The sequence below is a fragment of the Sparus aurata genome, chromosome 1 (assembly GCF_900880675.1).
Source record: "Sparus aurata chromosome 1, fSpaAur1.1, whole genome shotgun sequence".
In the NCBI taxonomy this organism is placed as follows: Eukaryota; Metazoa; Chordata; class Actinopteri; order Spariformes; family Sparidae; genus Sparus; species Sparus aurata.
The window spans coordinates 30,232,275-30,248,472 of NC_044187.1; the positions used below are offsets into that span (position 1 = coordinate 30,232,275).

Here is a 16,198-nt window from a genome sequence, read left to right on the forward strand (position 1 = left end):
AATGCAAAAAAGGAATTTCCTTTGTTTAACAAAAACAAAACAATGAGAAGCAGGCTGAGGAAATATCAATATTCTTTTGTCTTAATATATACTTATTAACTCCAGCCCCGTGCTCAATTTCTTATCTTTACTAATTATGACTTCAATGGTTTTGCTTTCTTTACTTTATAACTATTCCTTATATTTGAATTTGCTATTTCAACATTTTAGTCATGTCTGGGGTTTTTTTTTCAGCAGAAATTATCTAATCATTTCTTAAAAGTAGAAGACGTTAATTGTACCCCACAGTTGATTTAAAAACATTGTATGAAAGTGGTGGGTTATAAATAAAGTTGATTTAAAAAAAAACGAAGAAAAAAACCCCGCAACAATAACATTTGCGACAGCTGTGCCTGCTTTCTGGCAAAGCTAGGTTACAAAAAGGTGCGGGTTTCTAGGGAGACTAATAGGGGGGAGCAGTCCTTTGAGGAAGATGTGATAGGCGAGACCTTCTCAGGTATCTAAATAACCAAGTATTTGCGCCAATACCCAAAAATATTGATTGTACCATAATGACAAGGAGCAGTGCAAGCGTTGTGTCAGTAAAACGAGCTAACTAATGGTGACTGTTGTTAGCTTAAATCTAAAGCTACCATTAAATTAGCTGATTTCGGGTTAGCAGTCTAGCTAACTTTAGTCAGCCAGCGAATGCCGCTATATACAACGACGAATACACTCAGAGAACCGGTGTTAAGGTCAGCTAGCTTGTAGCTAACTTAACGTCGGTAGTTTTACTCGTTTCGCTTTGTTAAAACCTGACGGGGACGTTATTTAGCTTCAGATAAGCAGCCCAAACTTTTTACCCAGCGTGTAAATGACGTGATGTACACAAACATGCCCTCTTTGTTGGTTTAAACTTCCGCTCCGGAGCTATGCTGACGCACTCGAATGACCCGTGATCACTGATTAGAAAGTAAGGAAGAGGTTACTAACACAAATGTATAATGCGAAGGCGTATGCTTAAGTACGGTGGTCATTGTAATGAGCTGAGAGCGGAGCTCACTAGTGTAAAATGTTATCTTTCGTTTCTCTGGAATAGGAAAGCATGAGAGAGGAAAGAGATGAAAGTATGGTGAAAAACCTCTCCGGGTTTTATGATGGAAGGACTGGGAAATGAGAGATCCATATGCAGCTCTAGACCATATCCATGGCTCAGTCACCCCAAAACAGAGGCCTCAACCCTGCTATGGAAACTCAAAGACTGCTTCTCCACCAATGAGACGCCCCCCCTTCATCACACAGATAAAGAAGTAGGTATATTGCATTAGCAGTAAACAGATTTAGGGGATAGCTAAGGAAGCTGAATCAGTTTTCATAGTGAACTCTGGATTAGTTAAATGGACTGAGGCTGGAGATATGACAGCTGATATCAATCAAACAGCAGCAGATTGGGCGATGCAGCGGTAGACTTAAATTCAGCTTTTAGGTGTTGGCAGAGACGGGACAGAATTTCTATTTTATATTTAAATTGAAGCAATAACAAGCCATGTGAATGAAAATATTGACGACTGTCAGTACAGTAATCTCCTGCTTTGAATATGTTGTTAAAATCACCGCATCCCCATTCAGGTTTAGATGTTATCATGTCTGTATTAAGATTTAGCAAGTTTCCATAATGCATAACTTAAAACCTCAGAACATTGTTACTTGATCTAAAATAATCTGCTGTTTTTTTTGTTTGTTTTTTGTTTAAATACATTTCAGAGCATTTACATGGACAACAGAAAGGCTGTGCTGGAATTGAAAGATGTCCCCCCTCCACCTCCGCACCATACGCCCTCTTCCCAATCATCCCAGCCCTTCTCTTTGGCCCCTGTCCCTTTGCCCCCACCCTGCTTGCCTCCTCCTCAGCTTACACAAGACTCCCAACAACAGCAACCACCACCACAGCAACAACAAGAGGGGGGTAGCCCCAATGTAAGCATTTGCACTCAGTGTGAATATTGCAGGACAGATGGTTATGGGTTATTAGGTGGCGGAGGCGTTGTTGGTAGCAGTAGCAGTAGCAGTAGCAGTATTGCTGGTGTTGTCTCACTCTATATGGCCCCGAGCTCTCTTGGAACCCCTATCATCAGCAGCAGCAGTAGTATTAGCGCTGCAGCTTCATCTGTTCATCAGTATAAACAAAACCTTAGCTGTGGAACAGGAGGTGAAGTTGTTGATCCGTTGCTCAGTCTTGCTTACAAACCTCAGCTGCTCTCTTCAGTCGCTACCTCTCAGCCTATTTCATCACACCCCTACCTCTCCTGCTGCTCAGGGCTTCTGCACACCTACCCATCTGTACCTCTTCCATACAGCCAACCTAGCCTGTGTACCTCCTCAGCCCCTCTGGCTTCCCCTCTCCCCTGTGTTTCCTCTCTATCCGCTCCAATGCACACCTCTTGTCTGGCCTCTTCTGGCTTCTACACTTGTGGTGTCGACTGCTGCCCATCTGCCAGAAGATCCCAGAGAAGCACACTCGGTGAACACCCAGCCACCACTACCATCACCACTACCACCACCTCAGCACACTTCTGCTCTAACCCTATGCACCTTAATGTAGAACGCACGGTGTGTGTGAAGGGGGCGCACTACTGCCAGGAATGCTTGCTGAAGGTTGGTTGAGCCTTATATTTGTAGTTATGTGCCATGAAGATCACTGGATAACTTAGTCTGTATGTGTGGGTGACCAGTGATCAGTCATAAACGTGTTGCCTTTTATGTATTTGTTATTATGAAATGCATTTTGTAGTATTGCTGCTGTTAAATTTGTTTCCCTGACACATTTTTTGATCTGCAGCCCATGAATGGTCTGCCATCAGATTCAGACAAGGTGTGGCCGAATGTTCCTGTTCCACAGACTGCTCCTATCCCTATTTGTAATGGCTGTGGCACTTCCTCTGATGGCATGATGCTCATGCCATCAACAAGCCTTGGCAAGACTGGCCAGAAGTATGGTTAGTGGACTCTATAATTTTGAATTTCTGCATGAATATTAATATTAGATATTGGCATTATAAAATTTGTATTGTAATTTTATGTTGGATTTGTCTTTTTTTGGACTGTTTGAATTAGCAAGCTCTTTTGGATTTAAATTAATTTGATATGACATGTTACTTAATCCAAGTTAACTTTGACAACAATTGAGTCACTTTATCGATTTGAAGCTGTTGAGAAGCTTTGCAACCATTAAGTGTGTTTGATGGTTTGCCAACTCTCTGTTAGGTTCTCCAGAGAATAGTGGTCCTGAGAACATCCCTCCGGTGGGTGTCTTCTGGGACATTGAGAACTGTAGCGTGCCCAGCGGACGCTCAGCAGGAGCTGTGGTCCAGCGTATTCGTAGCCGCTTCTTTCAGGGCCACCGAGAGGCAGAATTCATTTGCGTCTGTGATATCAGCAAGGAGAGTAAAGCTGTCATCCAAGAGCTCAACAACTGCCAGGTACCAACATTAAAGTGTTTATTTTTTTTAACTGTTATGCTATTGTTGAATAACTAACCCTGAATGAATGTTTTCTATCACTGAGCCTCAATTCTATGAAGTCAGTCATGTGCAGCTAAATCAAAAGTGCATTTTAATTAAATTACAATTTAATATTATGTGTTTTTGTGCTGTTTCATTTATTTTATGACAAATTATATAGTGTGTGTGTGTGTGTGTGTGTGTGTATAATATTACAACTTTGATGTTGTCAAGGGGATTTCCACATCAGACATTATCGTCCATTAAATCACATAGTTCCCAGCTAAAACAACAGGGTTCATATGGGTCCTTGAAAACACTTGAGGGGCGTGGATTGAGGAAAAAGACAGCAATAGAAAAGTCAGCAAAATGGGAACAAGTCTTAAGTTATGTATACATATTTTTTCAGGTAACTGTTGCACACATCAACGCCACAGCCAAGAATGCTGCAGATGACAAGCTTCGCCAGAGCCTACGGCGCTTTGCTGAGACCCACACTGCACCTGCAACTGTCATACTAGTATCCTGTGAGTTCAGCTCAGATTCACTTTGATCAGTTACAGCCTTTGTACCGTAAAGGATTTTGTGATAACAGGTGTTATCCTTTTAATGTTAACAGCGGATGTCAACTTTGCAAGTGAGCTGAGTGACCTGCGTCATCGCCACGGTTTCCAGGTAATCCTGGTCCACGGCAACCATACATCTTCAGCCCTGCTGCAGCACGCCCACTGCCATGTGGCCTTTCAGGAGATCACAGCTGATCTCCCACCTCGCATGCTTGTCAAAGCACAGGTAGGCCCCAAAAATGCTTCATTAGGATTTAAATATTACTTTCTAATCTGTATTAAATAAGGTAAGTAGGTGCTGGCAAAAGTAACCAGGGAGATTTCATTTTAGTTAGGACTAAAGAGATGGCAGAGAGTGAGGCCGTTGGAGTTTTAATTTTATCATCTTATTTATTTATGCACTTTTCTTATGAGAATATTAGGGGATATTAGAATTTTCTTTCATAGTCTTCACCACTCTTAGCCATTCTCCAAATAGTTTTTCAACTACAAGGAAGACTGCTGCTTAAATTTTATAAGTGTAAATCATACAAACCAGACAGGCACGCTGTCTCTTCCTCCCCTCCCTCAGCCCAGTTTCAACCTCCTCTATGTGCACAACCTCCCTGTCAACTGTGACAAGAACCTGCGGAACACTGTGAAGCTCAGGCTCCGCCGCCTGTCAGACAACTGCGGGGGCAAGGTGCTGGGCATGTCCCAGGGCACAGCAGTCCTCCGTTTTGGCAGTGCTGAGGCAGCTTCACGGGCCCGCAAGCGAATGGAAAATGAGGATGTGTGCGGTCGCCGAATCAGCCTCTCCTTCTCCCCACGGCCCAGAGATGATGCAAGTCCTGAGCCTGAGCTTCAGTCTCGGCCTTATTACTTGTCTCAGACTCTGCCCCAAACGTATCAAAACCAGGATTCAATGTTCGCCCCTCCTCCCGCCATATCCTCCTTCTCTTTTCTGCCACTGGAGAAGCCAAGGTCACCCAGAAGGCCACGGCGAGCAACGCGCCCATGCCACACCACAGGCCCAGTGCCTGAAAGGCCCTACAGCCCCAGGAGGGGGTGCAGTGGGCCTCCGGGTGGTGCTCCAGCCAAGCCCCATCAGGTCAGCAGACTCGTCAGTGCCTGCTTCCCCTTAACCTCCATTGCCCTATATCCTTGTGTGGGCTGCTTTGTAAATCAGTAGCTTCTTTCCCCACAATATCCTTCTAATTGCTGCTTTGACTAATGGCTTTGTGGCTGCTTTCTAACCTTCATGTGCTTGTGCTGGCATGTAGCATGTGTAAAGTGTGTTTATGTGTGGCCTGTTGTCGTGCATGTTTGGTCATTCATCATATTAGTGCATGAATTAGCGCCTTGCTTTTGTGCTTTATTTCTTGCTGTTTTTGTGCAGTATATTTGTGCTGATATACTGCCTGTGTGTTTTGTCCAAAGTCTGATCCATCCCTCTGAATATTTAGTGTCTGAATTTGGCCCATGCAGTTTTTCATTGTGATAAAACTGACCTATGGTGGCTGGAATGACCAACTCTGCTCTTCTTTTGCTTCTTGACTGTAACCAAAAAGACCAGTGTGAGGACTTGGGAGAAATTACCCATGAATACATTTATGTTATTGTGGACTTAAGCGAGGGATATGCATTTTAACCTTTCTCTGTGGTTGGGCAGTAAAGAGAAGTTAGAGCTTCAGTACAGCACTCTCAAATACATCACTTGTAAATTAACACATGATGGCAAGTAACAATCACAATTCTCTTTTGTCACACTCTCTTCAGCTGTGATATTGGCAGTCCGGTTTGCCATTTCTGCTCAAGTTCAACAAATTCTATAAATCAGTTTACTGCCTTCTACAGAACAATGATGCACACAATACATTTTAGTATTCAGCTGTTGTTAACTATTACGTGCTGCTTTGCAGTCAGTTTATTTATTTGGCATGCACATCCCAAGTTTAAACATAAGATCATAATTTTATGCCATTGCATGATTTGTTAGTTGAACTCGACATATACTAAGGCTTGTACACAAACACATCAACGGTATCCATCCATTCAACATCTGCTGCTTGTGTTTGTGATCCAGGAGCTGGGTGGTTTGGAGGGCAAGCTCAGAATGGGCCTCCAACACCTAGAGAAAGGACGTGCTGCTTCGTCTTCCCCCCACAGTAATGGTGAGACAGGAGTCCTCGAGCAGTTGACCAAGCCTGGCCTCACCGGAGAATCCATGTACAGGAGGAGGTAAAAACAGAAAGGGGACATTAGACTAAGAATGTCATTTGATTAAAAGGCCTGATTGATTCTCTATACTTTCTTTTTTTCTTATTAGTTGTAACCTAAAATATCTGCTAGTGGGAATGTATATCTGGTGTTGTTTATTTCCAGCCAATCTTGCACCAGCTAATTTTAGTTGAATAGAATTTGTACTTTTCCAATATAAATATTTCTCACAGAAAGAATAATCAAGAAGAATGACCATACTGGTCAGCATTGCAGAAACTGCAGCAAATAATGATGAAATAGATTGATGTATGTTGCTGTTACATGTGTCCCTCTTTATAATTTGTCTATTTATTTATTCTCATGTTGTCCTATAGACGAGATGACTCCAGTCCTCGCAGTGTGACTGAGTCCCCTGTAGAACAAAGGGACAGGAGCTCAGGGGAGTTCCAGATTAGCACACCCTCTGCCTTCAGCAAGTTGAACCTGCACAGGAGCTTCAGTCCTCTCGTCCTGTCCCAGGGCTCGTGGTCATCCAGGTAACATCTTGTGTCCCAATCAGCCATTGGCCTAGAGCATTAGTTGTTCTAGATGTGACATGCTGCTGATTCTACATATCAATTCTTCATACCCTCATAAAATAAAATGTAATGTTAGTTGTTATGTCTTCCCATGTCCAACAAAAGGAGTGTGTCCCCCTGCCTGTCAAGCCGGTCCTCGCCCCTCCTTGCTGCCCCTCGTAGTCCGTTACCAGAAGGTCCTCCTGAGCCTTTCTCAGATGGGGCAGAGGTCCAGGTGGCCAACCTGGACTACAGAATGTCACGCAAGGATCTGCAGCAGACACTGCATGACACCTTCTCCCGATACGGTCGGGTAAGACATACTCCACTGATGTCACTGCACTGATTAAATGAAATATGCCTGTGTGATCACTTTCAGTAAGATTTTATTTTTTTTGCAGCTGAAAACGTCTCCTTGTTTGTGTGGCTTGTTTTGTGTAGGTGAAAGCTGTGGAGCTTAGCCCCCACACTGACTATCAGCTGAAAGCCACAATCCAGATGTTATACCTGCGACAAGCCATAAGTGCTGTCAGTGGCCTGCACCGTTATAAGATCGGAGGCAAGCGCATTCAGGTCTCTCTAATCACCGGTGGCAACAACAAATCCCTTGCCATGCTCAGGTACAGTCAAGCATGTTTCAGTCAGGAATTAATGGAATTCTCAGATTAAAGGTACAACTACATTTATTTATTCAACTGCTCTGATTTGGATTGTGGTGGTAAATTTCTATATTCTTTCATTGTACAGCACTGAGATCATCAGCATTCTTCAGGATTCACCTGCCAATTGCCTTCCCCTCTTCAAGTTCACTGAGATCTATGAGAAAAAGTAAGTGTGTTTCTCAGGTCATGGATTTCAAATATGAGCAACTTTATTCATATTTACTCTCTACTTTGAGTATAAGAATGCTTTTCAAAGTGTTTTGTGCTGTCAAACTGTCTGAATTTCTTTAACCCCTTTCTAGATATTCTCGTAAGCTTGTGGTGGGGGATTTGTACAAGCTACCAGAGGTGGTGTCAGTGCGTGAGCAGGGAGGCTCAAGGCTGGTGTGTCTTCTGCCAAGTAGCCGTCAGAGCCCTCTGGGATCTTCCCAATCCCAGGAGGGCTCCTCCTCTGCCAGTGGCAGCCCTGTGGTGTTTGAGGAGCTGGAGTACCATGAACCTGTCTGCAGACAACACTATGCACAGCAGGACTTCAGGTTAGTATAATTTGTTTGATTTATAGATTATATTTCTAATGAAATGCTTATTTCATGAATATACTGTTTTGATTCATCAGCTATAATTCTTATAAACACTGTTCTCTGAACTGAACAGTTCCAGCCGACTGTCGCCCCTTATTCATCTCTGATTGTGTCTCCTTTATTTTATTTTTCTCCAGTGAGGCTGACTTTGACCCTGACTCCTATAAAATACCTTTTGTTGCGATGTCTCTGAGCACCTTAGCCTCTGAGGTGCACAGTCTGCTGCAGTCACATGAGGGAACTCTTCCATTACTCAGGTGACCAGCTCTTTATTTTCATTTTTAATCTTTTTTAAAATTTTAACAGAGCAGGTTTTCACACGCTATAAAGTCTACAATGTAGTCTGTTTTCTTCTAGTTTTCCAGACTGCTATGCAGCAAAATTCAGCCCTCTGCAGCTGGGCAATGAGACACTAGAGGGCGGTGTTCCTCTGGAGCACCTCATTACCTGTGTTCCCAGTATCACAATAGTCACAGCTCAGAACGGCTTCAAAGTCATCAAGTGGATCCACAACAAACCACCAGCACCAAACTCTGGTAACAGCATTCAAAATCAAAATGTTTGTTTTACTTTTATCCTGTTCCTATAGTACCTAGTGCTTTCTCAACCTTTCAGATTTACCTATTTCAGACAGTAAAAAATTGTCTTTTGTTCATGCAGAGCCCTGGATTCAGCGCTGTAAGAGTCCGGTTGGCAACCCACAGCTCATCCAGTTCAGCCGAGAGATTATTGACCTGTTAAAGAGTCAGCCTTCTTGCATCATGCCCATGAGCAAGTTTATACCTTCATACCATCATCACTTTGCCAAGCAGTGCCGTGTCTCTGACTACGGCTACTCCAAGCTGCTGGAGCTTCTGGAGGCTGTGCCACATGTCCTGCAGGTATTGAGGATGATAAATAGTACATATTTAAAAAAAAACGTATTGTTCTGTTTGTTTGTATTTTACATATTGTGTTTTTTTTTTTTAAGTTTTAATTTTCTTCTCCTCCAGATCTTGGGTATGGGTACCAAGCGTTTACTAACACTAACCCATCGTGCTCAAGTGAAACGCTTCACCCAAGACCTGCTCAAACTGCTTAAATTTCAAGCCAGCAAACAAGTGTCAATCAAGGACTTCATGCAGGCATACCACTGGTCAGTCAACATTGCTTGGAGCTGTAGATAATGTCAGCCTATTGCCTTTATGTTTTCCTAATTTCCCCCTCATAGTCTGATAAAACTGGGCGTTAAATATAAAAGCAGATCATCAGTGTTGTCAGTGTCTGTGATGTATTCTTATACTTTGCATATCAGGTGCTTCTCCAGAGACTGGAGGGTAATAGACTACGGCATATGTGACCTGATGGACCTGCTGATGGAAATCCCAGACACCACCATCACCATTACACATCAAGACACAGACACAGTCATCTCTGTTCCAAAGAGAGGTCCATTAAAGCAATAATTCAGAATGGACTAAAAGAAAAACTTGGTCAGATTTCATTTAACTGCTTCTTATTCACCTACAGACCGTACAATGGAGGAAATGGAGCGCACTAAGCAGTTTGGAAAGGAGGTGGTGGACCTTCTCCGTCACCAGCCTCACTGCCGAATGCCCTTCAGCAAATTCATCCCCACCTACCACCATCACTTCGGTCGTCAGTGCAAGCTCAGCTACTATGGCTTCACCAAGCTCATGGAGCTCTTTGAGGCGATCCCCGACATCCTGATGGTGAGTTTTTGTACAGGATTTATTATGGTCCTTAGCCATGCAAGGTCTTGTAAGTTTGGAAAATGGTGATGTTTTCAAGGTAAGAATCATTTCATTTGAAATTAATTGTTTCATCTACACAGTCACTCATGTAGACTTAAAAATCTAACGATGTTTGAAATGAAATAATTCAGTTGACACATTTGTTGTTTCCTGGTGTTGAAATTGGCAAGCAGTGACAAATTATGATTAAAACATACAAAGTTAATATGAACAGCTGGTAAAATAAACAAAGTGACAATACGCAGTGATTGCTCTTGTTATCAAGGAAATCTACATTTTAGGTGTTTAGGTTCCTTTAAAGTATTTAACCATGAGGAGTCACTGTTCAAAACAGAATATTAACTGACCTACTGACTTTCTGTGTAAAATAAGCAACTATTTTGTTTGTTTTGTTTTATCCACAAGCATAAATGTCTCTTCCCTTGTCTCTGCCTGAGCACTCATTTAAAATCTGTGCCCAACCTTTTGTCAGGTGTTGGAATGTGGTGAGGAAAAAGTGCTGACTCTGACGGAGGTGGAGCGTATCAAGGCTCTGGCGGCTCAGCTGGTCAAGCTGCTTCGGGCTCAGAAAAACTCCAGCATTCCTGTTAGCCAGCTGCTCACCGAGTACAGCAAGACATTTGGTTATGGTCTGCGCCTGCAGGACTACGATGCCAGCTCCTTGCCAGCACTGCTCGCCAAACTCTGCCATGTTGTCAAGGTAAAGAGCCTCCACCTCCAAAGATGCATTGTTCACTTCTTCTGTTCATTAATTCTAAATGGCATTTGTAGATCTTAACTACAGTAGATAACTGCAAATGGATCACGATCTATCCTGGAGAGAGAGACTTCAAGGTCTAATGAAGAGTGACATTAAATACGTATGCTACATTTGGTCTAGTTAATTGTTAAAACAACTATTATTTGATTTAGAGAAAAAGTCTGTTTATTAGATTTCGCAAAATGCCCAAAATTAATCTGCATCCCTTAATACAGCACCATGGTCATGCAGGCTTCATGTGGCGTTGATATGCTTTGTTTCTTTATTAACTATATATTCTGCTTTCGAATGTACATCTAATCTGGAATCCAGTAAGACTATATATTCCTGATGTTACACATTAAACACACAAGTCTAATTAACTAATTAATGAACCTGTCCATCATACATTATTGAGAAATTCACAGGAATAAAAGACAAAAACAGTCAACTATTCTCAAACAGTGGTACGCGAGCCCCCTATTGTGGTACTCAGGGGAATCTCAGGCATTTTGACATGAAATGTCAATCTAAAAAAATGTTGTCCTAACAAATATTGCAAAATGTTGAATTAAAATACTTTGATGAATTTTGTAGAAGAAAACTTCAGTAAAGTCTTGGGAAGTTAATTACATTGTCTATGAAGTGATTGCAAAGCAAACCAACGCAATAACCATTTAGTAACTCACTAGTGTTTTTCACAACACTAGTACAGCACAGATAAACAAGCTGCCACTTTCTTTCCATTTTAAGGTGGTGGATGGCACTGAGGGTCGAGAAGTGCAGCTGATCAACAGGAAGTCTTTGCGCCTGCTGACCTCCCAAATACTGAGCCTGCTAATGTCCCAAGTGGAGGAGCAAGTCACCAACGGTCTCAGAGTGGAGGCACTGAGTGAGCATTACCTGACTGTCTATGGAGCCCCGCTCAACCCATGTGAATATGGGTTCCTCTCCCTCAGCGAGTTGCTCAAGAGCCTGCCCTACCTTGTGGAGGTGAGTGGAAGTTGGAGTTTGGTTTTTATTTTCTTAAAAACTTCATATGCTCGGGTGTAGCTTTACTCCCACACAGATGCAAACTGGCTGACTGTGTTTAATCTTCCTTCTTCCTCAGTTGTACCATGAAGAAGGTGAAGACGACAAAGCTGGCAGCAGCACCAGCGGTCGTGGTGAGGAGTGGGTGAGGCTGACCAAGCTTTACCAGTTTGCTCGTAACGTGCGCGGCCTCCTCCACACCTACCATTACAACCAGATCTTCCTGACTGACTTCCACGGGGCTTATAACAAATTTACAGGCTGCAGCCTTGAACCACGATGCTACGGATACGTGAGCACAGACGAGCTGCTCAGCGCCATACCACAGGTGGGAATTAATGTGATTTTTGCTGCAGTACATCTAGAACTTGAGATCTTGATGTGCTTGGGGCTTTTATCGAACACCTGATTCCTTTCAGAGCTCGTCATTGATCTGGCGATATATCTTGTAATCTTGTCTCTGCATATTTTCATTGTTTTTGGATGTGTTATCATCAGGTGGTCTGGATCAAAGGGCACGGTCGCAAGAAGATTATCGTTTTGAAGAACGATATGAAAGGTAAAGGTGAGCTAATCATCACTTGAAATCATTGGCACACACACTGTCACAGATCACTTCACCCAGAGGTCTAAACTGTGGGTGCTCCCTGAGAATACTTGAAGTGATTTCATTAGATGGTGTCTACTCTGTGAATGGAAGCTACAGTACATAACATGGATCGATGTCTGTGTGAATGTGTTTTTGTTCAGCAAAGGGAAGCTTTTCAGCCCCCAACAGCCCCCTGCCAGGAGAAAACACAGAGAGCCCAAGAGACAGCCCAATTAGCGTCGCAACCTCTGGAGCCCAGAGTCCAGGTAACACTGGTCACAGTATTTCTATAGATGGTCAAGTGATGAAAAAATGATAGTGAAGTTAACATTCAGAACTGTTAATCACGTAATTAAATAACAGGATGAAAATCGTAATTGTGTTCACGACTGAGGCACGTTTTTAAAGATGGCCTCTGCTGTCATCCCGTCTTTCTCGAGTAAGATACTGATGAAACCAAATCGTGTTCTTTACGTGCCAGGTGGCGATGCAGCAGCAGAGTCAGAGTTGCTGTGTTTGACATCACCAGTAGACCTGCTGTGTGGTCCTGTGCCTTCTTGCCTCCCCTCACCTCAGCTACACCCTGACCCTGTCCTCCTCCAGGAGACCGACCTGATTCACTTCGAGGAGAAAATTCCACCAACAGGTCAGTTTTAATTTTATCACGTTTTAACATGACATTTTTTTTGTATGCAAGGACCCCCAATGTTTTTGACAAATAAAGTATTTGAACGTCCATAAACGAAGGGAAAATACTGATTAAAGACAGTGGCTGCTAAATTTGATTTCCTAATTCTATAAAAACGAAATGGAGGATTGTTTTGCCTCCTAATATTGAATACTGTCTAGTTTTCAAAAAAAGCTCTCAGGTGAAGAGCAGAGAAACAGAAATACATTTAAATGAGTACATCACACTTTGTTTGCACCTCTCCTGTCTTTGATGAGGTTTTAGCTCAGTCGACACTTGTGTGCGATTTCAGTGAGTGATGAGCCTGAGGCGGCAGCTGCAGCCGTTGCTGACACCACATCTGAGCCACCTGAGCAGCCTGGCAGCTCTGAAGACTCAGCAGTCACCAAACCTCCACCGCCCCCTAACACGAAGACCCCCTTGTCCATGGACAGTCCCAGCAGAAGAGCCGCGCGCAGTAAATTTAAGATAGCTGCCAACTTCTCATTCACAGCAGGCCTCTGATCCTTTTCACACATGCACACAAAGCAATACTGGCTTACAAATAGTGTAACTCTAAATACAAGAGTTGACCGGCTACACTGAACACACACACTTCACAGACGAGACCTCTGAAGAGCATTGGTATTGTCCCCTCAAGCAGACTGGTGCATTCTTCTGCTTTCTTCTTGATCGCTCAGCGGCCATCTTTGTTCTCTTTGCTTGCTTTTTTTGCAATCAGTGTGTTGTTCCAGTGACATTCACCAAGCTGTGATTTTTCTTCTTGCATATTTACTGCAATTCTTTAATTTGCCAAATTCATCTACTGTAACCTGTGTTTGTTTGATTTCATCCAGAGGGAAGTTAAATGATGTTTCCATAAATGAGCATCCTCAGTTTAGTGTCAAAGAGCACTTGCTTGCTTAATTGTAAAAAAAAAAGTTAGTTGTCACTGTATACAGAGCATTTGGTAATGATGGAAGAAAAGCTAGGCATGAGTACATTTATTCTATGTAAACTTCAGTAACTTAAGTGACCCCCATTCTCAGTTTATAAGATTGGCAAATAACAGAAGGTTTAGAGAAGTTTTGTTCATGTACCATATAGATAAACCTTCATGTGTACATTCTTGCTGTATCCCCAAAGACAGAGCATCTAATTTAAGACATTAATTTTGAACTCATTTCAAATTTGGAAAGATCTTGCTTTGTGGGCAACTGTGGACATGACAACCAAACTGGCTGCTAAGCGCATGCCTGTTAAATTCTTTCAGTCTTCTTTCTGAAGAGGTAGCTTCTCTTTTGAGGTCTATTCTCGACTTTGTATTGTAAAGAATCCCAAGGACAGTATTTTCAGTTGCTTTTTATATAACGCAGAGTATTTTGGTAGTCTGTGGAGGAGTTTAGCCTAAATGTGTGGTGTGTTTTCTGGCAATTCAATGTTGAAGGACTGAAGCGATAAACATTTGTTAACTGTTCAGACGGATGCTTTTGTTAAAAGAAGCCGACAGTCTTTGAACAGTCCACACATGGATGCTAACATTTTAATTAATATTGCGCCAAGCACTGCTCTCAGGAATTTGTATTCTTGTAGCACACTGGCTTGATTTATAGCAAAGACTTTGACTCGTCTCTCCAGGCGCCACTAATGAAGATCTAAAAGAGGAAAGGTGGTGCTTTCATACTCTGGCCAGGTGTGTGCTCGGGCAGCAGGACCGGAGGTTAACTTTGATTGTTTGGCTTTAGCCAGCAGCCGGTGTGTTTTGTGTTCTTTTAGCTGTATTTTGTCTGTGTGTGTGGTTTACACTGGAGTAGGTGGTGTGAAATGTGCATGGTGTGCATAAATGAGTTTATGCATGGTGTAAGCCCAGGAGGAGCAGACAGGAACAGATGATGGGAAGACGTTCTTTAAGATCAGCTTTTTATTTCCACCATGTTTAAAGGATCTTAAGAGTTGGCCGTCACCTTCACAGTTGGCTTTTACACGCTCAAGGTTTTTGAAGTTAACCTTGTCGCTGGTAGCTGCTGCGTCAGTGGTGTCGTCCACGCTGCCTGAGATGAAGAGTTGGAGGGGAGCAGTGAGCACTCCTGAGTTTTTGATTTTAACTACAAGGTGAATGGTTTTTAGGGATAAGAGAGGGGGACGGGAGGTGGTCGGCTGTTTGTGGAGCACCACGGGGGGCTCCGGGAAGCCTCTCGATCAGACTGTGACGTACACACAGAGGACCCTGTGCGGCTCTCTGGAATCTGCCGGGCTTTTACAATGGCTTGTATTTGCCACGGTGCCAAAGGAATTGCCATCGCACCTCCCCATCCCTCACATTTCAATGTAGAGGAGTTTTTACTTACTGGTGTGTATTGGTTTCTCCGTTTTCCTCTGTCTCAAGTGTTTAGAAGACTGCTGGCTGCCGAACTGCCACCAAATGAAGTTTGGCACAATCCAGGCGCCGCTGATGTCAAAGGATGGTTGTTGTTGTTTGCATTAAGAAAAAAGGTTAGACGAATGGGTAAGAGCCCATTTTATCAGTTTCTGTCCAGTTTCAGTGTTTACCTCTTTAGGCAGTGTTGTTATTAGGCAGTTTTCTTTGTAAGACTTGATTCTGACTTGGTGTGAAAGGCCTTTTAAAAAGCTGGCATTCCACCTGCCAACAGAAAGTCAATGAAAATGTTTTTAAAAAGGGTTCAGGTCCCTCCTGCATTGTTTTACTAACTGTCTGGAAACCTCTTGGATGAAGGAATGAGCATCTTGGAAAGGTTATTGATTTAGAATTGGTAAAAAAAAAAAAGGGGATTAAAATGCTCTCAAGACATGTAGATTTAACTTTGGCAGTGAGAATGTATTATGTTTTGTGTATTTGAACAAACCCTAGCTCTCCCTGCAGTGACAACTAACTCAGGTGAATACATTTAACTTCCCTGTCTAGCTTCCTCTATATGGTTACATCAGTGAGAAGTTACTGTACCTGTCAAAATATGCACTTTTGCATAGTTTTGGTTCATGAAATACATGTTTGAAATTAGTGGCCAGAAAAAGAGGCATTGAAACACATTTTTGTATTGACCTGTTTGTGTTTATCTGACCTCGGTCAGCTTTCACATTGCATGACGGGTTTCCTTTATTCAGCAGTGTCCTTTAAAACCCCTGCCTTGTGACTATATTTGTGTTTACCTGATCAACAATTGTCTCACTGACGCCCCCCACCCCCTCCCTCCTCTGTCACCCTGCTTTACTGTCTCACTGCACCAGAAGTCGCTGTAACAGTCTAATGTGGTGAAGGGACCAAAAGGATTTCCGTAAATAAATTTCACAAGCATCACTCCTGCCTCGTCTCAGTTTTTGTGGTCGTTGATGAAAAAGTCAAGGTACTCGT

General features: G+C 42.8%; 1 protein-coding gene across 4 annotated transcripts; it reads left to right on the forward strand.

Moving 5' to 3' along the window:
• Positions 1–376: 376 nt before the first annotated feature.
• marf1 (meiosis regulator and mRNA stability factor 1) lies at positions 377–16,144 on the forward strand. 4 transcript variants are annotated; one of them, XM_030397698.1, is made up of 27 exons: positions 377–496; positions 1,079–1,289; positions 1,744–2,634; positions 2,819–2,975; positions 3,244–3,458; positions 3,889–4,006; positions 4,099–4,271; positions 4,617–5,135; positions 6,111–6,265; positions 6,622–6,783; positions 6,931–7,117; positions 7,246–7,424; positions 7,552–7,632; positions 7,769–8,002; positions 8,185–8,304; positions 8,405–8,583; positions 8,708–8,928; positions 9,040–9,182; positions 9,342–9,475; positions 9,557–9,759; positions 10,274–10,501; positions 11,294–11,533; positions 11,652–11,900; positions 12,071–12,137; positions 12,323–12,427; positions 12,643–12,807; positions 13,142–16,144. In XM_030397698.1, exons 2-27 carry the CDS (start codon positions 1,134–1,136, stop codon positions 13,351–13,353), a joined length of 5,493 nt encoding a protein of 1,830 aa, XP_030253558.1. In that variant the 5' UTR covers positions 377–496; positions 1,079–1,133; the 3' UTR covers positions 13,354–16,144. The 4 variants fall into 4 exon arrangements, with proteins under 4 accessions (XP_030253558.1, XP_030253627.1, XP_030253796.1 ...); XM_030397767.1 differs by having other exon boundaries at positions 12,071–12,131; XM_030397936.1 differs by having other exon boundaries at positions 1,744–1,956.
• Positions 16,145–16,198: the final 54 nt, after the last annotated feature.